A 27,381-nucleotide genomic window follows, 5' to 3' on the forward strand; every position below is an offset into this window, starting at 1 on the left:
ATAGACAAACTGTTGTGCATACCCCAGAAAAAATTGTTTCTGTGTGAGTAAATTCTGTGTAATACCTGCATCATCAACAGAAATCTGCAATGTAGCCCACTCTGTGATGCAAGAGTGCATTATTATCTGGTATCTGACGGAAAACGCTGGTGGGTTTGTAAGACTTCATAAGTTTATTATCTTTTTTTTTTAAAAAAGACCTTTGCATACAGATTTTCTTGATTTGATACCAAAAAATAAATCATGCCATTCTGTAAAAATGTATTTTTTTCGCTACTGAAAGTGAAACAGTCACATTTAAGTACATTTACAAAAAACAGTTTCAGTTGTTCACAGCTTGAAAATAATGTTGGAAATGAAAACAGTTCAGTTGTACCTGTTGTACCCACATCCTGTTATGAGCTGAGCAGACATCTATACTGAGCGCTTTGGTTTTGGTACTCAACGTGAACGTGAGATATACTGAGGTATACTGTTTAAACGTCGCTCGACCGGAAAAAAAATGAATGGTTGGTTTGAAATCCAAGGTGCTACATGAGGACAGCTGCTGCAGTTCAGACTGTTCTGATTAATGCAGTTTTTTATTCAAGCTAGTAGGATACATAATCTCTCATCTATATACAGTACAATCTTGTATTCATACATTCATTTACAATACTTTCATAATGCTTTTTGTGCCACCACAAGTCTTTAAGGCTTACGAGCCTCTTGGGTCAACTTTGACATTAAGTGCCAAAATGTCTGTTGTCTCTGTGTTCCCATGAAGGCAAAAACACTTTCTTTTTAAAGGGTTAACCCAACTTGAAGAGTGGGGAAACACTTCATTACAGTGTATATTGCTTTCTGCACCAAGAGCATGAGAAACCTTGTTAACCCTTAGTATAAAGTAGACACAAGGATGCATGTAAAGTCACTGAGTATTTGCTCCCGTCTCCTCCTCCTCAACTGATCGCTGGAGTCCAGGGAGTAACTTCAGGATGTGTTTGCGAACACTTGCTCTCCTGCTTTTACGGGGCAGGGTACCAAACAAGGAGGTGATCCTCGTTTCCTCCCAGGAAGGAGAGAGGGAGCTGCTGCTGTCGGCCAAGCTGGAGCTGCTGCAGCGGTTGAGGGATTTGTGGTGACGGCTGGAGCTGGAGGAGAACCTGCGGGAGCCGTCCTGTGAGGGGAAATCTTTGGGGAAGAAGCATCCGTCGTCGTCGTCTGTTGTGGTGCTGGGTGCACTGCACGGGCTGGGAGAGCGCAGGTCGTCAAACACGCTAGCCTGGTCACTGTCGTCTGTCATCGCGCTCCTGTAGCTGCTGTCACTAGAGAAACGGCGGCCACAGCGGCCTATGGGGGAGCTCAGACTTGCTGAGGAGTCCAGAGAGAGGTGGAGGCTGCTGTTGTTCAAATTACCTGAAAACATAAAGTCAAAGTTAGCGAAAGCTGAAACAGGAAGTTCGTCAGCAGCTCATTTCTCTGGGGAACTCCTTCATCTAATTTATGTGGAGTTTACACTTGAATTCACATAAACAGTGTCGCTTCAGAGCGTTGACGTGAGAAAGGAAGTGCTGTGGTCTGATAGCTGAACCGTCCCTCTCACCTCGCATTAGACGCTTTTCCTGTAATGTCAGGGCCTGCAGCTCCACCAATTTCTCACGTAGTGATTGCTGTATGGGCAAAAAACATCGTGGTTTTACTTCCAGTAAAATAATTTCAGCAGTTTTGCTTTTTCATTAAAAGCTGCAGTATGTCACCAACAAACATGAGACTCACCTTAAGCAGGTTCATCCTCTTCTCTAGCTCGATCTGCTTCACTACATTCCCACATACAGTCTCCATCCTGGAAACACAACAACATACAATCACACAGAGTAAAACACTGATAGCACACCGTTTTTATTTCTGTGCAGTGGATTTATGCACAAGCAATTTATATAAAATTGTTACTCACTTCAGATTGTTGGTGGATTCTCTGATCAGATCTAGTATGTGCTGATGAGATGATCCTTCGATGCTGACCCCGTTTATAGTGATGATAACATCTCCTATTATAAATGAGGATGCAAAAAAAGAAGAACTAATCAATTACGAGAACATGGCTTTGTGCTTGTGTGTGGGCGTTTACATGGTGACATATTTGTTAATCTATGTAGATCAGTAAAGTGCAAAAAGGTCTGAGGGTTTTGTAAGCGTATAAGCAGGGCGTAGGGCCCGTATAGAGGGCGTGGGTGGTTCACCTGTGGTCAGGCCAGCACCCTCGGCAGCGCTGTCCTCCTGCACTTTGCGCACAAACGTGCACATCTCCACTGCAGAGCTGTCCTTCAGCTGCAGGCCGTACGTCTGCAACAGGAGAAAGTTTGCTTTCCATAAAAAGATCCTCTTATTAAACATGGATTATGCATAAAAAATACTCTAGAATAAGAGATTAAAAAGGATGACAACTACATTTATGTTGCTTAATGTACCTGAATTTCAAAACCAAATGTTTCATTGTCTTGTTTTTCCAGTATGATCGTGGTCCTGTGCAAAAGAGAAATGCAAAACAAGAGAAAATCAATATTTTAGAAACTGCTCTTTATGTATATAATTCTATTTCAATTAAAAAAAAAGGCAACATATGTAATTTACTGTATGATAAATTGCACATGAGATTTGATATATTTACCTTTGTGGGTCAGAGTAATCAACCAGTGAGTTGGAGTGGGTTAATTTGGGCTGCAAAAAAAAAGAGAAATACAGAGTTCCTCTTTACAACAATATAACAGATTCCAGTTGTAAACCTTTCAGGGAACTAAAAAGGTCATTGAGTGTGAGAACATGTTGATCCTATACGGTGCTAAATAACTCTAGAGATTAAAAGGCTTTTGGCCAGCTGCAGGGAGCTGCTGTACTTTTGCCACACAGTTGGTGGTAAATCTGTGAACTGCTTCCATTTATAAAACAATACAATCTCAGCTCTAATCAAGATAATATGTCAGTGTTTAGTGAAGTTTGATTTGCAGAAGTGTGTGTTTATATTCCAGCTATATATGACATTTGATTTATTGTCTCACCTTGCACATGCTGGGCAGGGAGCCTGTGTTGTTCCGGTGTCGGTCATTGTTTCCCCTCAGCGAGCGTCGGTACCACAGGGTGCATTTCTTCCTCAGAGTATTATCCAGGATGTAATTCTCTTGGCTGCCCTGGCGTGGAAGTCCATTGAAATTCATGGTGGACTGCATGGTAGAGTAGTCCTCAAAGCACCATCATGTCTTGCTGCAGCAGCTCTTCAGTGGTTGTGTGGCCCTGCCCCGCTGTGCAGCCAAGTACAGAGCGTGTCAAGCGGAAATCCACGTCATGTGGTGGACCTGCATCTGCACATCACAGCCTCACATACCTAATTTCCTGTTCACCTCTTTTAACTTTTGTTCTTTTTTCTCGAGAAGGGACGGTTTGCTGTTTTGAAAAGAAAAGGAAGAAGCTTCTCCCTTCAAACAGTCCCTTTCCCTTTTTGCAGTCTAAGCAATTTGATTTCTGGTCTGTCAGAAGTCAGTAATGCATGAGAAACTGCCACCTCACGCCACCACCACCACCTCCACCACCACCTGCTTCCAGCCTCTCTCACTCTCAGTTTCTCAATGGGCTTAGCTTCAGTCTGAGCCCGAGTCCTGTGTTCTGTCAGGCAGGGAGACTTGTCTTATGAGGACAGACAGACAAAAGGCTGATTTAGCTCGGGGCCAGTGTCACGCTCCCCAAACAGACGGCATGGGTCAGTGGGCCAAAGGCATCAGACACGGTCGGTTCAAAAGGGAAATCACACACAGGCCGGCGGCCAGGGAGACAATGGCTGATGGGGTAAAAAAAAAAAATGAACCAAAGTGCACAAACCTTTTCCCACTACCACGCCCACGCCTACAAAAGGTACACTGTTTAATCTGCAGGAAAAGAATATCACCTTTCACTCTGCACAAAAACTGCTTTCCTTTAGTGAACAGAAAATCGTTTCACTTTGAGCCTCAGTACTGTATATTATGAACCCAGTTGAATCACTTCTTCACTAGCAGATTGCCTCACAGCAGTCCCCTCTGCCCCACTGACCATTGGTAGAGCCGTTGGCCCACCAACCACGGGACCGTCTGGAACACTGATATCCCATTTCACCAGGACATTGCAAATTTACAGCCATAGTTTTACCCCAATAACAACAAAGTAACACATTTTGCTCTTTTCATTGATAGCATGCACTTTCCTGCTGCTTGATAAAGCATTGTATACACTATCATCTATGATTATACATGAGGAAACAGAACGCACATCTCAGCTTGAGTTTTACAGACTAGACTCACATTTTTTTAAGTGTATCTTAAACCTTGTGCATCATTATAGGGACATTTTTGGCTTTTTAAATTTAACATTTTTTGATCATTTTGACTGTATTAGTACATATGGGATACATTTTGGCAACGGTGTGAGCTTATTTTTCAAATTTTGGAAATTCAACCTGTTATAATAAGTCTATAATAAACTGTGTAACCACAATGCAGACACTCAGACCCTTCAGGACACAAATGTCCCCTTTGAAATCCTTTAAAAACACAATTTTTGATCCCACGGCTATTACAGCATAAAATCATGCATTCTATTATATCAGGCTTTCAACCTAAAGCTCTTGCTGCAAAATTGTAGTTTTTACTATTTTCCACCATATTTTTCTCGTGTTTGCCCTATGGGGCAAATACATGCTATTCTCCTGGTTGCCTGCACAAAAAATAAAAATGCATCAAAATCAGTGTTGTCATAACCCAGACTGTGAAAAAATTTAAAAAAAAATAGCGTTTAGTATACAGAAAATAACTCAGTTTTTGTGTTGTTTTCATAACAACAGTTGCATTATGTAAAAAAACTGGGTAAAAATTCTGAAAATGAATGAATATATAATAGTTATGATCAGGACTGATGTTTAAAAGATTTAACTTAAAATAATATTAATATCTAAAATTATGGCAGTTTTTTGACACAGACATTTTTGTCCTGTAAGGACATCTGAGCACCTTTTTTAAAGTGAGCCACTAGTGTTAAAACAATACTCAAATCAAGTAGTTATCTGCCAGCTTTACAGTCTGTAAATTAGCTCCGTTTTCATTACTTAATGTGAAACCATCTTAAAATAGCTAAAAACCTACTAAACTAACAGCCTATATTTTTTTGTGCTATAAACCTCCTGTGGGTAACACTGTGGCCTCTCTCTGACGTGACAGAGCAGTAAAATCCGTTAAAGCAACCCGCAGCATAACCTTGCAGCGTTGACTCATCTGCGTAGTTCTGATACCCTCAGTGTTACACTTCTATATCCTGTCTAACGGACACATCAGAAACAGTGTTTACACATGAAGAGCGGTAGAACAGAAAGCGGGGATGAGTCAGTTAAGGCGCAAGTGTGATGGGGAAGATAAAAAGGACCAGAGTTGCTCCGGGAAATTCTGTCCTACGTGCGGTAATGTGCAAACCCCTGCATAATCAGTGCTTTCACAATTACAATTCGCAATGAGAGACATTTTATAATGAAAAAAAAAAGATACTCCGTCAGCATGAAAACAGTTCACTCCATGAAAAACAGTTTATTGACCCACTGATATCACTAATTTCTATACAGAATAAATAGTGCAAGAGAAAAGATACAATGCAATGGCATGAAATCTGAGCAATGACACAAAACAGTGTTGATCTACATAACTGGATGGTTTGAAAATCAAGAAGTAGGTCGTATTTTATGAAAGCGGTATCACATTTGTTAGCAATTTCATATACAATATATATAAAAAAAGACACCATTCAGAAATTGCACATGGTGGTCACTCCTCTTTGGAATGATTGATAAGCCTTTTATATGTTTAGCGATCAGTCGTGTCACCCGTCTGATTCTTGGAGAAGCAGATATGACACAATAGACAAAATATACAAGCTTGGCTCAGCAGCATAGATCCAACATCAGATAAAAAACTAATTTATATTACAAGTACTTTCAATGGACCCAGGCAGAGCCGCACGCTTTAATAATACTGCATTTTCGATATTTCATATCTGTATTCTGCAACACACAAAAGATCCCATGATTGAAGTCAACTAATCATTTCATAGAAAGAAAAAGACTCGTACATGAAGTGATATTTGTCAAGAGAGCGACAGGCTACTGTACATAGCTTATTTTCAAGAGGCAACAAAGCTGATGCTACATTATTAGCCAATAATTATTACGCCTTCATAACAGGAGAACATTTATATGTGTCAACACTAAGCAGCTACATGGACGCATGTAACTCACCTTAGCAACTAGAAACATGAACATTATCTGAGGATTGAAAGCCATGATGGATGGGATCAAGTTTCACAAACACTACAATGATTAATCAGATTCATCTTTAAACAAGACTTCGTATGATATGAAACACAAACACACAGGCACCGTCACACATGGTGTACAGATTCTCCCATGTGTACTTTCCCTATAAGCCTGTTGTGACTTTACAAGCCTCATCATACAGTGATGATAGAGCCATCAACCAGACTGTGCTCTCCAAGTGAAACGTCTTAGACTGATTTACTACCGAGGACAATTTTTCATTATCCTCTTGTTTTATGATTTTATCATTAGCTTTATCCAGATCTTTATCAAGATCTGATCTTATCTAGGTCTTTGCGTTTATCATAATTATATGGTTCTTTGGGAAACCTGCTGTTAAACAGCATCGGGTTTATGAAATGGAGTGCTTTCTAACAAATTCTGTACGTAGTATTGGATTTCCCTATTGAAGGAGCAGTGTGTAGGATTTAGTGGCATCTAGCGGTGAGGTTGCAGATTGCAACCAACTGAATACCCCCCCCCCCTTTCCTAGTGCGTCCGAGAGCTGCGGTGGCCTTCAGGTAACGTAAAAACCAACACGTTCTCATCCCAACTTGTCATATACTAACACTTTGTCAGACCCCTCTGCGTCACTTTTTGGTCGCAGTAAACACGCGCTTAACGTTGTGATTTAAACAAAATACTTGCTTATGTTTAGGCAACAAAACCACTTGGTTAGGTTTATGAAAAAACAACATGGTTGGGCTTAAAATGACTACGTTTTTAAAACGAAAATGTGACTTGACGTTGTCCCGCCCACCCTGTGTGTCTCTTTTGCTCTTTAAACTACTTCACCACAGCTCTTTCAGTGAGCGTTTACTGAACGTGCCGCATCCATAACTGCGCTAAAGGGTGCCTTGTGCATCAGTATTGAACGCCGATGGCCGTGACAAAGTGTTGTTGTAGTATTTGACGCCCTGGGAATGAGAACAGATCCCCCAAAATCCTACACACTGGCCCTTTAAAATGACCAATGAGCTACTGTGAACAACAAGAAGAAGTTTTGACTTGTGCATTAGGGTAGCTAAGATTTTAAAATTTGAATAACATCCTTCCAGTATGAATAAATATATTTAAGAAATATAAAAAATAAGTTTTCACATTCATGAATGAGCTTTTGTTTGTCAACAAACTAGCATTCATCTGTCAGAGAGCAGCTCTCTTCAGCAACTGAAAGCTTTAAATGTGCAAAATTTATAGCAGCAGCTTGAAGCTGTACTTCTTTTTATGTAAAGGACAAGACAAAAAAAGTGCTCATAGCCACTCCACTGATCCTAAGAGAGAACAGTTTTTAACTAAATCCAAAAGGGTTTACTCTGATGATTTTAGGATAACTCTTATTAGTTTCAGCTCAGCCTCAGTTATACTGCTAGGTCAGGGGCTCATCAAAGTTATTATTCATCCTCTGGGGACCAGGAACATTTGTACCAAATGTCATGGTGATCCGTTCAATACTTGTGGAGCTATTTGGACCAACAGATTGTCATCCATGGAGCCAAATCACACTAAAAACCCACTTGGACACATTTAGCTAAAGGATGTCTTCCACTTATATTCCTGTTAAGTGTACCGTAACCTTTCCATTGAACTTTCAATACACGATATATCTACAATAGTGCTGTAATGACTATACAAAAGCACTTCAGATTATCAGGGACAGTCTGTAAGTGTGTCATTTAAAACCAGTCAGAACCAGTTAGGGCATCTTATCCAGTATCCTTTGTGATTGTCACTTAGCACACTAACTACTCAGCAATACTGTCTGATACAAGATATGGCACAAAAACATCACAATGTGCAACTTCAAGCTTTGGGCACTTATATGTCTGAGGTAGCAAAACAATCTGTATATACATTATACATATTCTTATTTCATATGGCTCTTCCTAAACCAAACGTTCAGCTGTTTGGTTCATGTTTTCATTAGGTCTCTTCCTACAATACTTTGGCACCAGAAACAACCTGAAGTTGCTCTCTGAGGGTGAATGGTGTGGTTGTGTCCTGAAGAGGGCAGCCTCAGGCCGTTAGAGAGAACACCTTCTCCCAGTTTGCTTCCAACACCTCTCAGTCCATGCTGTTGCACCAGTGCCAGCACCGGTGCATCAACGAATCTAACTAATCTTTGACGTCCTTGATGGCAGACAGCTGAGACACCGTTTTCTTGACCCGCAGGGCAGTGAGTCGAGCAGCAGAGTTGGCGTACCAGCACTCTCTCATCAGTTTGCCCATCACACGCAGAGCCTGGTGTATCAACAAGGATACAGTATTATTATATTATATTTTTGGGGCATTGGAAAGAGACAAGGATTGCATGGGAGAGAGGGGATGACATGCAGGAGAGGGCCCAGACTGGAATCAAACGTGGGCCACTGCGGTAAGGACTCAGCCTTGACGGTGCGAGTGCTCTCCCAGGTGAGCTACTGGGACGCCCCGAGACATTTTTTATTTATATAAAAGTCACATAACTTAAACAACAGGCTGAAGTGCTCCTTACCTTGAATGACATAATACCTAGAGCTTTGGTAATTATCAAAAAACTAGAATTAACGCCTTGCGGTTTAGTGTCCAAAATGTCATCACTTCATCGTTTTATCCTGTGACACGTGTGTGAAATTGTCATAATTAGGATATGAATAATTAAGTTATGGCCTAAAACGTGTTTCATGAGGTCACAGTGACCTTGACGTTTGACCACCAAAATCTAATCAGTTCTTCCTTGAGTCTAAAGGGGTCATTTGTGCCAATTTTTGAAGAAATTCACTCCAGGCGTTCCTGAGATAATGCCTTCATGAGACTGGTACGGACGGACAATCCGAAAATATAATGCCTCCGGCCACGGCTGAGCCAGCGCAGAGGCATACAGATTGTAGTCACTAACAATGTAGGCTACATGTAGTTAATTGTTTTCTAAGTTGACCAATCTCGTCACAGTTCAAACAGGCTGTTTCTGACTGTTTTCAATAATGACTACGTTGACTATGACTAATGACTACAATGGCAGACCTATACCCACAGTTTACATCTGGTGAGTCGGACTAGTTCATCACAAACTAGGCCGATAAAAGCACCGTTAATAATCTTAAAAGCTCAGTAACCACTGATCTGTAACAAACATATTGTTTCTTTGGCTTTTGCAGCTTTTATTTAAGAAGTAACACGCTGAACAACATTTTCAGTCAGTAGTGAAGGGAGCTGCAATTATTAAAGCTACTAAGTTCAGTTTGCGGATTAAAACATTGAACTCGACTACTACAAGAAAACGCCTAGTTGTAATAAACCAGATTTATCCTATAAGCATATCGCATGTCAAGTTTGTTTTTGTTTTGTATCTGACTTTTACAGTTTCACACACACACACTAGTGATGAGTGAGTATCATACACCCCATTTACACCTGGTATTAAAATGCGATCTGTATCCGAACACATTATCCGGATAAGGTAAAACGTATGTTAATGCAACGTGCAAATGCGTCATGATCGGATCTGGCTCACACTGTGTTCGGACCTCAGGTAGGTGTAAACACAATCATAGTGTCAGTGATAACTATCTTACATGATGCCACACCAGATACACCCTCCCGCCTCACCTCACAGCTCTGCCACTGGTTGGGAACGTTGGGTCTGAGTTTCTGCTCGCACACCACCTTCCTCATGTCCTCGATGGTCGGATCAGAAGGCACCAGGTCGTAATAAGGCAGCTGGAAATCTTCATGAAGTCCTGTGAAGATGGAGATTTTGTTTATCATGATTTTCCTCACCCACATAATGACACACAGGACGGATGGTACAGAAAACATCTAAACCACCTTAAATTAGCGTGCGAGGGACAAATTGACTGACTGTTATTGGAACAATGACAGATTCATCAGTGGTGTCACGTATGTAGCCTACTATTAGTGCCAGAGTGCAGTTTTTCTGATTTGTCCATTGAATATTTCTATAAATATCAAGTGGGAGTGTGCTATTTAAAGTACCTCTAACAGAGCATCTTCGGGCCAGTTCCCAGAACACCAGGCCTAGCGCGTAGATATCCGCTCTCTTGAATGACTCAAAGCTGTTCATATTGATCGTCTCATCAAGGATTTCTGGGGCCATGTACCTGCAGAGAACAAAATGATTAAGACCTAATGAAATAAATAACCCAGTACTTCTTTCCTTAACCGATTTGAGTGTGGCTTTGTTGCCCCGTGTTCTCTGAATTTAAAATCATAAATACAAAAAAGCTCAGTTCATCACTCTGAACATTAAGATATTTAAAGATTATGTTTCTGGGAACTAGAAGAACAAATACATCATCTTGAAAAACAACAGTGACAGCACTCACTGGTGATTTATGGCTGTAGCTTGACAACGATATATTGAATTGAGCTATTGATAATACCACTAGGAGTTGCCAAAGTCTAGAAATTTGAATCCTACACATACAGCACAGGGTTTAAGATTCCATATAGATAAATGTGTTCATATATAATTTTACAAAAAAAATATATGTTTTTACAATAATGCCTGTAGAAACCCTGTTTGTTTTCTAATACAAAATAACTTGAGGTTATTAACTAATCTGACGAAGGGATGAAGTGCAGGTGGAGAAGCTCAGGTGAGGTGAAATGAGGTGATTAGGCAGGAGAACGGGCAGGGAGCTGATTGGCTGGGAGGAAACACTGGGAACAGGAACGGAGCTGATTGGTTGGGAGGAGCTAACGAGGCTGATTCAGAGCAGGTGTGCGGGAAGGGCCAGGTAATCGGAGAGCAGATGAGGGAAGTGGAAGCAGATGTGTGGATGGGTGTGGCACTCAAGTGATAGGGCAAAGAGGGAAGGAAAATTGCAAACAATAGTCTGAGGAAGTAGGAATGTGGCTGAAGAGGAACAAACCGTGACATCCCTGGTTTTATTACAGCCTATGTTAAAACCTATTTATGGGTACCTATTGTCTATTTATGATGTACATATAGAAATAACCTTTTTTCTGTGTAATCTTATCTCGTTATTTCGTGTTTTCATTTTTTTCAAATTATTCATTCAGTCATGTTATTATCCGGGTCATGTGATTGTCCTCCATTGGTTGCTGAGGCTGCACTTGTTTTGTCTGTTTGTTAAATACCCTGACAAAAACCAAAAGCGGTCGAAACATGTTGGCATTTTAATGATTTAGCCACTTCAAAAAAAAAAAAGATAAGATAGAAATGTATTAATCCCAAAGGAAATTCCTTTGCCAGAGATTGCTCAAAATTACAACAGCATAAGAATAAAAAACACAACTGAGTGATAAATATAAAGCGTATAAGAAGTAATATTAACACCAGTGCCTAGTAAAATAACAATAAAAGTAAGATAAATTGAGCAAAATAAGTAAACTAAAATAGAAAAAGTAATATTGCACATGATATTAAAAGTAATATTGCACAATGCTGAAAAAGTAATATTATAAATGAAATAAAATAAAGGCTTTTTAATATTTCCTTCCTCATTGTTACTTGTTCTAAGCTGTTGGAGGGCCTGGTTAGACCTCCGACATCACTCATTATTTCATAATTGCACTGTGTACACACTCAGCTAACTGTTAACAAACAGCATATTATTTTAGGAATCACTAGTGGGACTGAATGTGCACGACACGGTGGAAACCTACTGGGTTTTTGATTATAGATTCTGCTTTTCTTGCAGAAAACAGTGCCTAGGAAGCTGGCTCACTTTATGTTGTGAGCCAATTAATAGTACTGGCCAAAAAACTTTAAAACAGGCTGACTAGAGAAATTCAGAGGCGGACTGCTATGTCAACTCCACAGGAAATCTAGCACATCAAATAAATTAGACCAGGTTTTAAATCATTTCAGTTACATTTCCTGTTTCTATTTTGTGTGTGTTAATTGTGTGCTGTGATGTAAATCCAACCTCTTGGTTCCCACTCTGTGGTTGGACGGTATGTCGATGGAGTTGGTGGTGGAGTCGTGTTTCACAGCCAAACCCAAATCTGCGATAACTGCCGTGCCGTTCTTCCTCACCAGGACATTTTTAGACTTTAGGTCTCTGTGAGCAATGGCAGGTTTCCCTACAGCCAAGAAGGACATAGAATAAGGTTGAGAATATAGATACAAATATTTTCCATTTTTTACTGATGGATAAAATAATGAATATTTTGCAGGATTAATGGAGGGGAAAAATAACATCTGCAACAATGTTTTGTAATATATTTAAATGCTGTATAGCATCATCTAATCAAATTATCACGGCCATCAATTAAACGTAATTTTAATGAAATAAGACAGTTGAAGAAAAGAAATATCACAAATAAATTTCATGATCAATTCATCTTTTAAGTAATTTATCAAGCTAAATACCAAACATTAGCTGTTTTATATGTTACATGATCTACATCATTGCAAATTGATAATTTTTGGATTTTGAAAACAAAACGTGTAGACATAACTTTTGGATCTGGGAAACTAAGAAACTAAGAGACTAAATTACAGTCTAATTTATCAATTGACAAAACAGTTTTGAGGACACAGGCCTGTGTTTAGACAATTTTTTAGGGGTTTACTGGCACACACAAGTGTCATAGTTGTTTGAATCCCCCAATATGAGGTCAGTGCCCAAGAATACAGCCTTACCCTGCGTCCCAATGATTTCCATGTGGAGATGTGCCAGCCCACTCGCTATGGACAGAGCGAGGACGATCATGCCTTCCAGAGAGACTGTGTACCTGTTCAGGTAGTCGTACAGGGAGCCATGCTCGTGGTACTCTGACACCAACCAGAGCTGCGTCCACGACCCATTATCTGCAGCAAATAATACAGTCACATGTCAGCACATTTTAACTGTGATGTGAACTTTGGTTAGTGTGTCTGAGTCTGATACCTTTGTTGTCAGCAGCGATGAAGCCCAAGATGTTCTCATGTCTGAGCATGATTGTCTGATAAATCTCTGCTTCACGAAACCACGACCTCTCGTCCCTGGAAGAGAAGATCTTCACAGCCACATCCTCTCCTCGCCACTTCCCCCGCCACACCTCCCCAAATCGACCTTTCCCAATGGTCTCCTGCAGGACGATGGTCCGAGCTATAGTCCGCTGGACCAGCAGTGGTAGGCCTGTGAGACACCAGCAAGACGATTAGCTGAAGTCTTGTTGAGTTTAACCCAGAATGAATCATCACATCAAGCGGCGTCTCTCTCACCTGATCCAGAGCCTGAGGTGCTCATGTCATAGATCAGATCTTTGAGACATTTGTCGGGTGACATCAGCATCTGGTCATCCAGAGGCTCCTCTGGGTCCTGCTTGTGGGCTCTGCTGTAGGCACAGCGGTTGCCCTGCACAACGAACACGCTCAGCAGGATCCCCACGCACAACAGGCAGGAGGGCACCAGGATCACCACAGAGAGCTGCAGCCTGCTCCAGCCGGGATCTTCTTCTTCCAAAGGCCTCTCTGATAACACACACACATAAATACAACATGACAATGTAGCCAATATCATTTCCCCCTGAAATTGAACTAGAATGAGAGAGAATTTGCAATTCTGTTGCATTGAGCTCCCCATGGTTGTTGCACCCTCTGGTGGTCATTCTACTGATTATCTTATGTTGTGTACAACCACCTGAAATCATCATCTCAAGTAGACAATATATTATATCAGTGGTGCACTGCTGAAATATGCTGATGTACTGTTTTTCTGACCTTAACACAAGCCCAGCAAAAGCTATCACCCTGTCGACAATCTTAAAATTTAGAGAGATGGAAATTGTACATTTGGCAGATGCAAAGTTTTGTCTGCCAAAAAAATTGTTTTTCCAGACCGCCAGAAAATTTCATCACTGCCCATAAATGTCATTAATCAAATGTAATTAAGAGATACAGAGGTAGAAGCTTTTACTGGCAAGAAACTTTTCTCCAAAAAGTAAAAATCCAAGTGCGTCTTCTTCACTTAAAATAAGTGGCATGCACTGATGATCAACAACAGGTGCACTATGAGAATAAATTGTGGATTTGGCAAAACAATAACAGTAACCTGGCATTTCCATCTCTGACCTTCATTGAGTCTGTGGGTGGACAGAGGAGACCTAGACACAAGCAAAAACAGCAGAACTGGTGGGCGCTGGGATAATATGAGATTTAAAGATATGCTGATAACATAATGCACAGTGACCACTGTAAGAGTATGGTAACATAGTGATAGAAATAAACTACAGGTCTGGGGATATAGAAAGAATTTGGCAATAACTCATTTTAGCTTTAGGACTCTTTCAACATACAGTTTCAACATAAACGATGCCGACTTGAGAAACCCAAACCTAATCCATGTTTCTTCAGCATCTCCTCAAATCCCCAAAGCATGAAATGTCCTCACCAGGAGTGCCTCAAATGTGCAACATCTGCAGATGGCCCAATGTGCAAAGCAACATGTTGTGAACTAAACCACAGTTTCTTCAGACATCTTTAGCCTTTTACCTAAATACACATCCTGCCATGTGTCCAACTGGAGCTCAGCAGACATGGTGCAAAACAAGACTTGACTCTCCTCTGGCCCAGTGGCGAAAGACCTTCAACAAATTGCAACTGTTTATTGGTGACTGCAGTCTACTTTGAAACTGTCTGACACAACATCGAAACAAATGTTTGGCAATTGGGGATTGAAAAGCAAGGTGTTAATTAAAGGACAATAAACTAAACTGTTAATACAGCTAAACACTAACCATTACCTATAACTTCCCCTTATAACTGTAAATGCATTCTACTCTAGGCCCGTATAGAAGTCACAGCAAAGGGCACTAACAGACATTAAGTCTGTATAGAAACTAAATAACACAGTGGATGAGCTCACATGCTGCTATTTAGCAGAGCGGTGGAACAGATTGATTCTGGTGTCCTCATTCACAGTCAACACCATCATGGCCCGAGGGTGCTGCCCTGACCCATCTCATCAACAGTCTGCAGCACTTTACACATTAAATCTCCAGCATCACCTCCACATTTTGATTTGGACCAATGTCTGACGATGCCATCTAACTCAACTTATTTTAGATGAATAGATCAGGTGGGGCGGTTAACACTTTTTTCCTTTCCCTTTTGTTTTCTTTGTCTCTTCTTTCAATTGGTGTCAGAAATTAAGAATGTACCATGTATTAAAGAGGAAAATTAGGCTGTTCTTGTCTTGAATGAACTATACAGCAGTGTGAACAGTTAATCGATTGATTAGTTGATCAACAGATAATCAATTGGTAAACAGTTTTGATGCTCAATTCATCGCAAAAAATCATTATAAAACCCCATTGTCATGGTCCTGGCAGTTTTATTTTGATAAGTTAATTCCTCATGTGTCATGTTTGGTTTTACTTCCTGTGTGTTTTCCCCACCTCCTCCGATTATCCTCACCTGCCCGATTTTGCCATCAGTCTACCCTGTTTATATACTCCCTTGTTTTCCCTGTTCCCCTGCCAGATTGTCTTTGTTCTACCCCATGTGCTCATTGCTTTCTAGTAATTCACCAGTGTAACTTTTCTAAGATTTTAGGACTTTGCCTTGTTCCCTGGTTTTGGGATGTTTGCTCTTCCTAGACTGATAACTTGTGTATGACCCCGTGCTTTGCAGCAAAGACCTAGCCTTGTGTACTGAGTCTAAACCCTGAATTGTTACACCCATGCAAAGTGTAACTCTGACCTCCCACTGTTTTCCACTGAATTGTCTATCCACAGGTGTATGTAATCCCCCTCTGCTTTGAGGCCAACTTCCACCCAGCAGACCCATGAGAGGCTTTTAACTTGCAGTAGGACTACATGCCTGACAAAGTATTTATTTATAAATCAGTGGAGGGAGGGAGGGGGAGGATCACTCACCGCCGTCCCTTTGCCTCTGCCAGATTTGTTATGTCACAGGATCTAGTAGGATCAGCATCTACCTCGTCTAGCCGGGGCCAGAATGAGTGGGAAATCCCACACTGATTGGGGTGGTGTTGCTGTCGAATGACTACAGTAACTACTGAGCAATGTCACATTGTCTGAGTAACTGTCTGAGGGGATGAATCCATCTTTCCTCTATTATTTTCCCTTCCTGCTGCAGGTAAAATATTAATCTTTATTGTTTTAAATTTAAAAAAATTAACTAAAAATACAACCAGAGACATGATTGCATCAGCTCAAAAGCATCACATTGGCTGTACCTGGGTATAGGTGCAGAGTCTCATTGTTGCAGAAGTCTGTGAAGCAGCAGTTCCTCTTGGAGACATTTCGGGAGCTGTAGCAGAAGACCTGGCCCCTCATCTCAGAGGGCGACAGGCACGACTTGACCGTCTCCTCCTTCCCGTCAATCAGCATCACAGAGTTCCAGCAGGCGCCGTCTGCGGTCGTCTCACAGGTGTGGTTGGCGCAAAGATGGCACACACACCTCAGACCTGAAACATATGACGTCACTCAAGATGGTTAGATAACTATGTTGTCCACAGACACTTTCCCGTAGACACCAGTTAATTCAATGATTCGTAAAAGCGCTGGGGGACACAGTTTCATTCACAGACCGCCATGGCTAGTGGTCTTTAACTCTTTAGGGGCTGCCGTTATGTAAGCAGGTCCATACTCTTAAATGGCTGGAGGTGGAGGAACCAAAGTAATGCCTCTTAGTTTAACACCCAGGTAATCTTGTGTTCCTCTTGGAGCTGCTGTCATGCTTTGTTTGATAAGACTGTGAGTGATTGATAAGCAAGCTTGCACTGCCTGCTCACTGGATACACATGGAAATAAACTGTAAGAATATATTTTATTCAGTTAAACAATTTTTAGTAAGAATATGTTATTCAATTAAAATATTTTTAGTAAGAACATATGTTATTAAATTAAACAATTTAATATATGCAGTTGTTCACATTTATAACTGCACTATCCATAATAAGGTTAAGGTCTCCACAGTGTCCAAGTATAAATCAGATTATAAAGTTGTAAAAACTTCTAGCATAAAATTCACTGGCAAACGGTATTTTTTTTTAATAATAACCTATTTTTTTACATTTTGACCATTGAATAAGTAACTTCTCTGTACTTTCATGCAGTTTAGTTTGCTCAGCGATCAAATATTTTGTAAGTTTAAAATGTATTAGCTTTATAAGCATTGGATTCATAGCTGAGCTGTTTGCAGCCATTCAGCTTCATCCATTTGATTTACTGCCTTCCACTAATTTATATTTATGTATAGGTTAATATTTAAGACCTATATTTTAACTTGCACTATTTTATGTCTTAGATTCTCATTTTGCTTTTACTTGTGTGATTTTCCTTTTTTATATATACATTTTTAATGGGCATTGTTGGAGGGTACCTGAGACCCAAGATTTCCATTGCAAACGACTGCATGCTGTAATTGATGTGCATATGACGAATAAAGAAACTTGAAACTTGTGTACCTAATAAAGCGACCAGCAAGTGTAAATTCTTATAAAAATTGGTGGATGGTGAAATTGATGTCCTGTGTGCAATTTAGTGGTTTGCATGTCAGCTCAGTCTAGTTACAACAAAAACTATCTCAAAAGGTATTTTTGTCAGGAGGATTAACTGCTGATGCAAAGCATCTTGTGACAGTATGTCAACTCTTTATACATGTTTATTCATGTCATTTCCACATCATCTGTATTTGTCACGTATCAACAAATGTGAGAAGCGCTCTAGGTCAAGTCCTCATGAATAGTGACAGTTATGGAAGTAAATGTTATTTACATTGCACACATCAAAGAGACATTACGCATATGCGGTCATACAGATGGAATTATAATGGGACAGGAATAACAAGGATGAAAAATACAGCAAACACAATTGAGACATAACATTACAAAATAATGTGCTTGTGATAGAAAAGCCTGTCATTTTAGCTCGTGATCATCTGTGCTGTTTTAAGGTTTTCAAGGAGGCAACTCAAAAACCACAATCTCTCTGATTTTAACCTCAACATGGGAAACATTAAAACATGCTGAACTCCCATACTAATTCTAAACCCTACCGACAACCAGCGTTGAAAAGGTATAATCAGAGTTATCATGGAGGTGTGTGAGGATTTTGTTAAAAGTCTGGAAGTGACATTTTGACCACTTGAGGCCTGGAAGTGGAGCAATCTAAGCGTGTATACTACATGTATTGCAATGCTCTTTCCAAGAAGGAAAAGAGGCATTAATAAATCTTTTCCAGATGTTGACAGTTGACATTAACCTAGATACATTTCACAACTGGAAGAATCTTAAGATGATGGTCAACGTTCATGCTGTGAACACAAGTGACTCCTTCTTTTGTTACTTGGGTTTTAATTTAAATGTTTATAGTCCAATTCAGTCAGTGATAAGATCTATCTTTTTATGTATTTTCCGAGTTTTGAATAAGATCTGAAAATGTCTAGTCCTTCAGAGTTGCTAAACTCAGTAAGGAGGACATGTTGCCAAGGACATACCCACAGAATTAGAATATTTCTATGGACATAAATAAATGAAGGTTACAGCTGTGTGTCATCCATGTAGCAGTTATAAAATGTGTTTAATACCAGGCTAATTATATAAAAAGAGAACAGCATGGGACCAAGGATTGATCCCTGGGGAACATCTCAATTATCTTATTGAACCCTAACTCTTCTATTGAAAAGAAACATTTGAAGGTTGCCCCTGAATTACCCAGCCAGTATCAACAAAGATGGAGTGATAAATACTTCAAAAGAAAAGGCTGTAACTGCTCTATGTTTATCTTAAAATCTCCAAAAATGTGTGCAATAAATTCTAACTTGACCTTATGGCACTCTTCAAAGTCCTAAGTCCATTTGTACCTACAGAATATATGTAACTGTTTAAAACTGGGTCACAAAGAAATAGTTTTGGGGACTATTTTCAGCCACAGATTAATATATCAACATGTTCTCATCCCAACTCGTCACATACCGCCGCTTTGCACTTGACGTCACTTTATTTTTGGCATCGAAACCACTATAGTTAGGTTAAGGAAAGAAACACATGGTTGGGCTTTAAACTACTACATTTGTAAAGTGAAAATGACACTGAACGTTGTGAACATGGGACACAAACGAACAGCTGATTGTAACGTGATGCACGGGACACAAACAGTGGTCTCCTGGATGAAAGCCCTGTGTTTGTTGGACCCATCCATCTCCCCAGGGTGTGTGTCTTTTCACTCTTTAAACTACGTCACCACACTTTCTCGGAGAGTTTACTGTTGCCACGGATGGGTTTACATTATAGTTAATGGAACGCCCGGTGTGTTTCATACCGGCACTAAAGGGTGCCTTGTGCAGCGGTACCGACTGCCGATGGCCGTGACAAAGCCTCAGTATATGACACCCTGGGAATGAGAACGGGCTGAATATACTGTACGTGTTGCACGGCACAAAGATGGTGTAGAATTGACTCAAAATAAACAACAGTGCTCATGTTTACAGTAATGAAGCATAGCCGTGTGGTGTACATTTCAGCTGGTTAAATTCATCATGAGTTTTGGTCTTTTAATTTAATGTCATTTAGAAACATAGAGAATATTCAAGCTTATATTTTAAAGGGCTTTTTTTATGCTCCTCCAGCAGTAATACGGACGTCCTCACAAAATCAGTAGAATATCAGGAGTTCAGTTCAAACTGGAGCCTAAGTGTAATAATGACCACAGTTTTTTTAACAACATACTTGGGAGTTGCTTGGCAACAAACTTACTCAAGGACAATGATTATTGAAGTTTGAATGTGCTGTAGCTCTGTAAGGTAAAATAAGGTTTGTCTTTTTTAAAGCTTTTTTTTTAAAGCAGATGACTAACTGAGCATTGGTGCATTGGTGTGTGTGTGTGTGTGTGTGTGTGTGTGTGTGTGTGTGTTTAATGGCTTCTTAAATCATGTATGGTGGCAAATTTTCTCCATTGTTTATTGTTAGAAACCAAATTACCGGTTTTGGGGAAGAGGAGCCATATACACTAAAACTGTGTTCAGTTTGCAAAACAGAAAATGCATGCTCAGAGTATTGTTGTGCTCTCAAAACATAACAACAAAATCACATATTTTACTGGTTTCTTTAAAAAATGCTGGAGCAAAACTCCACACCAAGGACGGCAAAAAGAAAAACAACCGCCTTTTTCAACACAATGCATCAAATGAATTTAATAATGATAAGATTTAAATAAAATTTACATAATATTTAGTCTGTTTACTGCTCCATATCTTGCATGTCATTTACATCAGGCCACAGATCTTTAGTCACATCGGATCTACTGTAATATTTTCCCTAAATCAGACACTTGGTGTGACATGTGACACCGTAATTATGGATTCAAAAGTCTTGTACCGCATACTTTAACATTGTGAATGAACCACAAACAAAACAAACTGCATGAAATCAATCAGAAACCAATGAAAGAGAATGAATCGGAAGTCTAACAACACAGTTCAACTATGGAGAAAAACTGCTATGGATTGCTTTAAGCTTTGAGATGTGATAAAAATGCAATGAAATTATTGTTTTTATAATTGTTTATCCTTGAATGCGTAAACGCTTGTTTTCTGCATTGTGGACGGGGTTTTGTAGATTGAGCAGGGAAGATTTGGTCATAAAAAGTTAAATCCAATCAGTGACTTTGAGGAAACTTCTTGTTATTTCAAAGCAAACATTCTGCAGAGTTCCACACATCCTGGAATATGTGCAGGTTTCCTATAATATGCCAAAGAACTCCTAACAGGTTTAGATAGCTCTGCAGCTCCCCTCAACCCTGAAGGAGATAGGAGTATATCCTAGGTGAACAATGTTGATAAAATGCATTTACTCCTAAACTTAGAAGCACAACCAAATGTGTGTATGTCACTACAAGTCAGTTCTTCTCTGCTCAATAAAGTAGGCATGAGTAGGGATGAGTTGTAGGGATTACACATTAACTATTCTTAATAACAACCTATTAAGTAATCATTCAGATGCACTTCCAATTTATAGAAGTATGTGTTGAGAGGATTGTACTTGAACCTTTTTACCACAGAGGTCTTCAGCAAGAAGTGATTGTTATGAAAAGTACCACTCATGTCACATTACAAAGGAAGCTATTAGAGAGATAGAATGCAAACCACTTCAAACCATCTCCTTCATTTGAACTCTGCATTTTTAATATAGCTGCATTATGCAGCCTGTTATCTGGATTGAGAGCATTTTAGGGCACGTTCACACCAACCTTGTTTAGTCCGGTTTAACCGAACCCTTTAGCATTAACCCCCTTGGTGCAGTTTTTTTGGTTGGTGTGAACGCCGCACTCGGACTCTGGTGCGGACCAAAAAAAGGCTCTTTGGTCTGCCTCGAAGGGGTGGTCTCGGACCGCTCTCAAGTGAACTCTGGAGCGGTCATTTCTGGTGTGAACACCATTCCAACCAATCACAGGAAGCGTACCATTTTATCTGTCATTTCATTGGTTAAAAGAACATTTCCTTTTCCTGTTTTGGTGACCGGTGGCTATAAGCACATTTGCGAGCAAAATGTTGAGTGGCACGACGAAGTGAGATGCCTCCTTAACATATCATGTGGGCTGAAGAGAGCATTACTCATTTACTCCAGAAGGTGCATAATAAGCCGAGATATGCCTGCGTTAATTAATTATTTAATACCCGCTGTCTTACGAGACGTTTATATGCGCGGTCCACTAAAGACTACTGATATGTGCTCCAGATCAACATGAACATGAACAGAACCTGACGGTGCTCCATGATTAACGATATTACGATATCCAGCTAGAAATTAGAAGCAGTTTGTTGTCTCTTGGTGCCTTCAAATGGGGTCGTGTTTGCCGTGTTCACGAGAAGAGTCCATATGAACGCCCCCCTCTTGTGGTATTCACGACCTCGTAAGTGGAAAGTTTCTGAAAGCTGTGTGTGTTCAATTATATTTAACGAAAGAAAGTGTGCAATAACTATCATTTACTGTGTGTAAACAAGAAATGCCGGTTGACTGACAGACTTCAAAACTTGTATCCCGTCTACAATGAACCTACTATAACAGCTCCCACACACCTTGCAGTGAGACGCGCATCTATTTTATAGAATAGAAGGCTCGCCTATTTTTCAGGCGAGCCGCTCGCGTCTCAGCTGCGTGTCTCAGAAGCAACAGACAGGGAAGGTGATCTAGTGACAGTAAATTAACATCATACCAGCAAGATTACTACAGTTTCCATGTCTAGACATCTGTAGAATATGTCACACACAGTGAAAGTGATCTATTGACAGCATATTAACTTCATACCAGCAAGACTTTACTACAGTTTCGAGGTCTATCTGTAGAATATGTTACGGAGATGAAAAAAAGTAAAGACTTATTTTTAAATCAACACTTCCTGCTTTCATTTCAAAATAAAAGCCCTCAGGCTTTTTTTTCTATTGACAGAATCCCTTCATTTGTTAACACAAGGCTTTTATTCTGAAATATGAGCAGTCAGTGCTGTGGAACACGCAGTCACTTTGAGAGCTCCAAGAATTGATAAAGTTTGGGGTTTAAATCAACACTTCCTGCTTTAATTTAGAAATAAAAGCCCTAAAGCGGGTTTTCTTTGCACAGAATTCCTTCATTTGTTAACACAAGGCTTTTATTCTGAAATATGTTTCGGACAGTGATGTGGAACAAGCAGTGACTTGGAAAGCATCATAAATGAATACAGTACGGAGTTTTAATTGTGGATTATTACTATTATTTACTCATTACCACACGTTTCTGAACCTTTCTCTGTCTAAAATAAATATAAATTATATTTATCATGAAGTTAAATGGCCATTAAAATGCAAACTCTATGCAGAAAGAAAGGGCTGACAGCAGCAGCACAAACACAGCTGACAGGCAGCCGACAGGAAGCCGACATGCAGCCAACACGCGTCTAGTGTGAACACCAGACTCCTGCATCACGCAGCCACCACGCGACGCAGCCACCACGCGACGCAGCCAACACGCGACGCAGACGCCACGCGCTCCTGACGTTGGTAGTGTGCCCATGGCTTAAGCCTGACCCATTAGTAGTAGCCAAAAACAAAGGCTCAGCACACTGCAACCACTGCTGTCTTTAACTTTCTCAGACGCACAAGCCTTAAGTCACACACACATTTATCAGGGCACACAGCAGTAGGTATACGTCAGGTATAGCACGCGAGTAGCACGTGAGTAGCACATGAGTGGGAGGAGGCATTGTGTTGCCAGCAGCCACTGGAAATTGATTTACAATGTATTTTATAATAGCAAATGCAGCATATCAGCCTGCAGACCACCACTTGCAATATCAATTATTGTTGCAATTAATGATTAAGTGGAAAGTTTATGAAAGCTCTGATTTTACGAGTAGTGACGTGTTTGTTGACGTTGTCAGAAATGGCAGAGGCCATGGAGGTTCATTTTTCTTAATAAGTTATATATTGTAATTTTAGTCGTTTATTGGTTTTCTTCGTAATTTTATAATATGTCTGAGGAAAATGTTGATATTCCCAACGGCCTCCTCTTTTTCCTCTGACATTATGCCCTTGCATTTGACATTTTGACAATTCCGCCATGTGAGTTTCGTTCACAACTTCTGGACCGTTTGAATTTTGCCTTTATGAATGCAAACTGGACAAGTTAGGAAATTTAAACAACTTATCATCCTCGCATTGGTTTTGGTTCAGAAACCGGACCTTAAGGTGTGAACCCGACCTTCGAGAGGAAAAAGCACTCTGCTGATTAGCTGAATGTGTGTGTTCAATTATATTTAATGAAAGAAAGTGTGCAATAACTATCATTTACTGTGTGTGAACAAGAAATGCCGGTTGACTGACAGAGACTTCAAAACCTGTATCCCGTCTACAATGAACCTACTATAACAGCTCCCACACACCTTCCACTCAAACAAGCACATGTTCCTCTTTTTTTCAAGTTAGTGTTGATGTCCTATTCTAAGCGTGACCCATTAGTAGTAGCTCACAGGCTCAGCACACTGCAACCACTGCTGTCATTAACATTATCAGACGTACAAGCTTTAAGTCACACACCCATTTACCAGGGCACACAGCAGTAGGTATACGTCAGGTATAGCACGTGAGTAGCACGTGAGTGGGAGGAGGCATTGTGTTGCCAGCTGCCACTGTAAATTCATTTACAATGTATTTTATAATAGCAAATGCAGCATATCAGCCTGCAGATAACCACTTGCAGTATCAATTATTATTTGCAACTAATGATTATTTCAATTATCAATTATTCGACTGGTCTATACATTGTAAGAAAATTACGAAACAGGCAAATCACACCCTGCCAAAGCCCAAGGTGACATCTTCAAACTGCAACGATCAGTTCAAAACCCAAAGATATTCAGTTTCACTATCATATATGACAAAGACAAGCTGCAAATCCTCATATTTGGGAAGCTGGAACCAGAGAATGATTGATATTTTTCTTGACTTCTTCAACTCTGGTATGAATTTAGTCAAACAAATTAGAATTGTTCTATTTTAAAACAGCAACTTTAATCTTCGATATACAAACAGGTACGAGTCCCCAGAAATGTCCATTCATATCTGAATAAGATGTGCAGATGAGACAAAGCTATCCTGCTGTATGAAACTCATATTTTAAGTTTTGCCCAAAACAATGACATCATGATCTCACCACCATAATCTTACAGCATGAGCACTGACTGGGAAATAGCAATGAAGAATGAAACTGACAGTATTCGACAGTTTGGTGTAAATCACAGGTCTGCCAAACTATTTTTTGACCAAGCACTCTGTTTTAATTTCTAAGAAAGCTGTTTTGGATAACACCTTGCAACACATGGTCTACTATTAACACCTGCTGCTTTACACGTGACACAACATAGAAAACAGGTAGCTTATATGAGCTTTTTACTTTCTTGAAATAAAGTTGTTTTTTTTCATTCAGATCTTTAATAGCAACAGAAATTAAATTATTATATTTTTTGTAATTGTTGAATTTACATTGGTGAGTTTATTGGTGTAAAATAATGTGTCTTTCTAAGTTAAATAAACTTAATTCATGGTGTTTGTTTTGGTGATATAGCCCAGAATTCTGAGAATACAATATGGGCGATTTCAAAAAGTCTGAATTAACTATTTATCCTACAGGTAGGCAACAATTTATATTGTAAGCAGTTAAATAACTCACATAAAAACCTTAAAATAATGTAATGTACAAAATGAATGCATTTGATCAACGTAATAGCAATGAAGGATGAAACTGACAGTATTTGACAGTTTGGTGTAAATCACAGGTCTGCCAAACTTTTTGTTGACCAAGCACTCTGTTTTAATTTATAAGAAAGCCTTGCAACACATGGTCTACTATAAACACCTGCTGCTTTACACGTGACACAACGTGGAAAATCAGGTAGCTTATATGAGATTTTTATTTTCTTTAAATAAAGTTTTTTTTTTGCATTCAGAGCTTTAATAGCAACAGAAATTAAAACCTAATATAAATAAAATATTTTTTGTAATTGTTGAATTTACAAAGGTGAGTTTATTGGTGTAAAATAATAATGTGTCTTTCTCAGTTAAATAAACTTAATTCATGGTGTTTGTTTTGGTGATATAGCCCATAATTCTGAGAATACAATAGGCAGTTAAATAACTCACATAAAGCCTTAAAATAATGTAATGTACAACATGAATGCATTTGATCAACGTGATGCAAAGTGAGTGAGTGTGGTCAACACGTGGTCTACTATTAACACCTGCTGCAAAAAAATATTTATTTAAAGAAAATAAAAAGCTCATATAAGCCACGTGTTTTTTCCATGTTGTGTCACATGTAAAGCAGTTATGGGCTAAATCACCAAAAAACACCATGAATTAAGTTTATTTAACTTAGAAAGACACATTATTTTACACCAATAAACTCACCTATTCAGAATTCAAAAATTACAAAAAAAATAAATTATTTATATTAGGTTTAATTTCGGTTGTAATAAAAGCTCTGAATGCAAAAAAAAACATTTATTTAAAGAAAACAAAAAGCTCATATAAGCCACCTGTTTTTCCATGTTGTGTCACATGTAAAGCAGCAGCAGATGTTAATAGTAGAGCAATTAAATAAGCAGTTAAATAACTCACATAAAACCTTAAAATAATGTACAAAATGAAATGCATTTGATCAACGTGATGCAAAGTGAGTTGAGAGTGGATGTGTCAGCTGTACTGTACCTGCAGTCAGCTGGGCGACAGACAGAAAGATCAACGCCGCTTGAAAGCTCCGCTTCCCGGGACGAATCATGGCAAGAGCCGCATCTGCTCCGTGTCGACGCAACCGTTCACACAGCTACTCTATACTGGGGGGGGGAAACACGTTAACGTTATTCATTGCGGTAAAGTCCCGTCGGCCAAATGCCTCACACAGTAAATGCAGGAGAGGAAAACTGTACAACGCAATGAGAAAGTTTTGCTCCGCCTCTGTTGACGAGAATTTAAGAGGATTAGAGCTGCAGACCTCTGATAGAGACATGTGAATGAGAGCCAGAGAGAAAGTGTGTTGCACATCCATTTAACTGCTGCAGGTCCACTGAAACAACCACACATACACATTGAATATGGACAGTTATTCATTCATAGAGCTGTCAGCTCTCACTTTTAATTACTAAATACTCACTGTGGAAGGAAATCAGGCCAAATTGTGCACATTACACTGAATAAGATAAGATAAGATATTACTTTATTAGTCCCATAGTGTGGAAATGTGCAGTGTACAGCAGCAAAGGGGATAGTGCAAAAAAACAAGATGCATCAGCTAACGCAGTAAAAAAAAGCTAAACAAATTGTAACAAAATATGAACCATTAAAATAGAAGGATGTATAAAAATAGGAGCAGTATATACAGTATTGACAATAAACAGACTATTAACAAACTTGCACAAGTGGGAAATGATATTGCACAGTGAGAATGAATGAATTAATGAATGAATGAATGAAATTCCACCTGAAAATATCAGGTTATTGATATTTATATGTTAATATAAAAGGACACTAATGACAAACTACAAATCATATGTATCAAGTAGCCCTATCT

General features: G+C 39.5%; 2 protein-coding genes and 1 long non-coding RNA gene across 3 annotated transcripts; 1 reads left to right on the top strand and 2 right to left on the bottom strand.

Annotated features, from left to right (window-relative positions):
- Positions 1 to 150: 150 nt before the first annotated feature.
- On the bottom strand, positions 151 to 3,519 carry LOC119499667 (cytohesin 1 interacting protein). The gene is made up of 8 exons (XM_037788818.1): positions 3,039 to 3,519; positions 2,651 to 2,700; positions 2,451 to 2,505; positions 2,223 to 2,325; positions 1,937 to 2,030; positions 1,759 to 1,825; positions 1,586 to 1,652; positions 151 to 1,398 (listed from the first exon to the last, which is right to left on the bottom strand). Exons 1-8 carry the CDS (start codon positions 3,204 to 3,206, stop codon positions 911 to 913), a joined length of 1,092 nt encoding a protein of 363 aa, XP_037644746.1. The 5' UTR covers positions 3,207 to 3,519; the 3' UTR covers positions 151 to 910.
- A 2,048-nt stretch (positions 3,520 to 5,567) lies between these two features.
- LOC119499670 (activin receptor type-1C) lies at positions 5,568 to 26,755 on the bottom strand. Its single transcript, XM_037788822.1, has 9 exons — positions 26,523 to 26,755; positions 16,519 to 16,749; positions 13,542 to 13,790; positions 13,225 to 13,455; positions 12,978 to 13,145; positions 12,259 to 12,415; positions 10,340 to 10,464; positions 9,953 to 10,083; positions 5,568 to 8,605 (listed from the first exon to the last, which is right to left on the bottom strand). The coding sequence occupies exons 1-9, from the start codon at positions 26,590 to 26,592 to the stop codon at positions 8,480 to 8,482; spliced, it is 1,488 nt and encodes a 495-aa protein (XP_037644750.1). The 5' UTR covers positions 26,593 to 26,755; the 3' UTR covers positions 5,568 to 8,479.
- On the top strand, positions 16,257 to 17,746 carry LOC119499671. The gene is made up of 2 exons (XR_005209423.1): positions 16,257 to 16,418; positions 16,529 to 17,746. It is a non-coding gene; the product is annotated as an uncharacterized LOC119499671 (long non-coding RNA).
- Positions 26,756 to 27,381: the final 626 nt, after the last annotated feature.

The sequence above is a fragment of the Sebastes umbrosus genome, chromosome 13 (assembly GCF_015220745.1).
Source record: "Sebastes umbrosus isolate fSebUmb1 chromosome 13, fSebUmb1.pri, whole genome shotgun sequence".
Classification (NCBI taxonomy): domain Eukaryota; kingdom Metazoa; phylum Chordata; class Actinopteri; order Perciformes; family Sebastidae; genus Sebastes; species Sebastes umbrosus.

Bases quoted from the DNA above. Each gene is read 5' to 3' on its own strand.
- LOC119499670 (XM_037788822.1), bottom strand. From the start codon at position 26,592: ATGATTCGTCCCGGGAAGCGGAGCTTTCAAGCGGCGTTGATCTTTCTG. The intron at 12,416-12,977 runs GTAAGGCTGTAT...TCTTGGCTGTAG, and splicing joins GGAAATCATTGGGACGCAGG to GGAAACCTGCCATTGCTCAC. The intron at 10,084-10,339 runs GTACTTTAAATA...CCATCTTCACAG, and splicing joins CCGAAGATGCTCTGTTAGAG to GACTTCATGAAGATTTCCAG.
- LOC119499667 (XM_037788818.1), bottom strand. From the start codon at position 3,206: ATGCAGTCCACCATGAATTTCAATGGACTTCCACGCCAGGGCAGCCAA. The intron at 2,506-2,650 runs GTAAATATATCA...TCTTTTGCACAG, and splicing joins GATTACTCTGACCCACAAAG to GACCACGATCATACTGGAAA. The intron at 2,326-2,450 runs GTACATTAAGCA...CTCCTGTTGCAG, and splicing joins CATTTGGTTTTGAAATTCAG to ACGTACGGCCTGCAGCTGAA.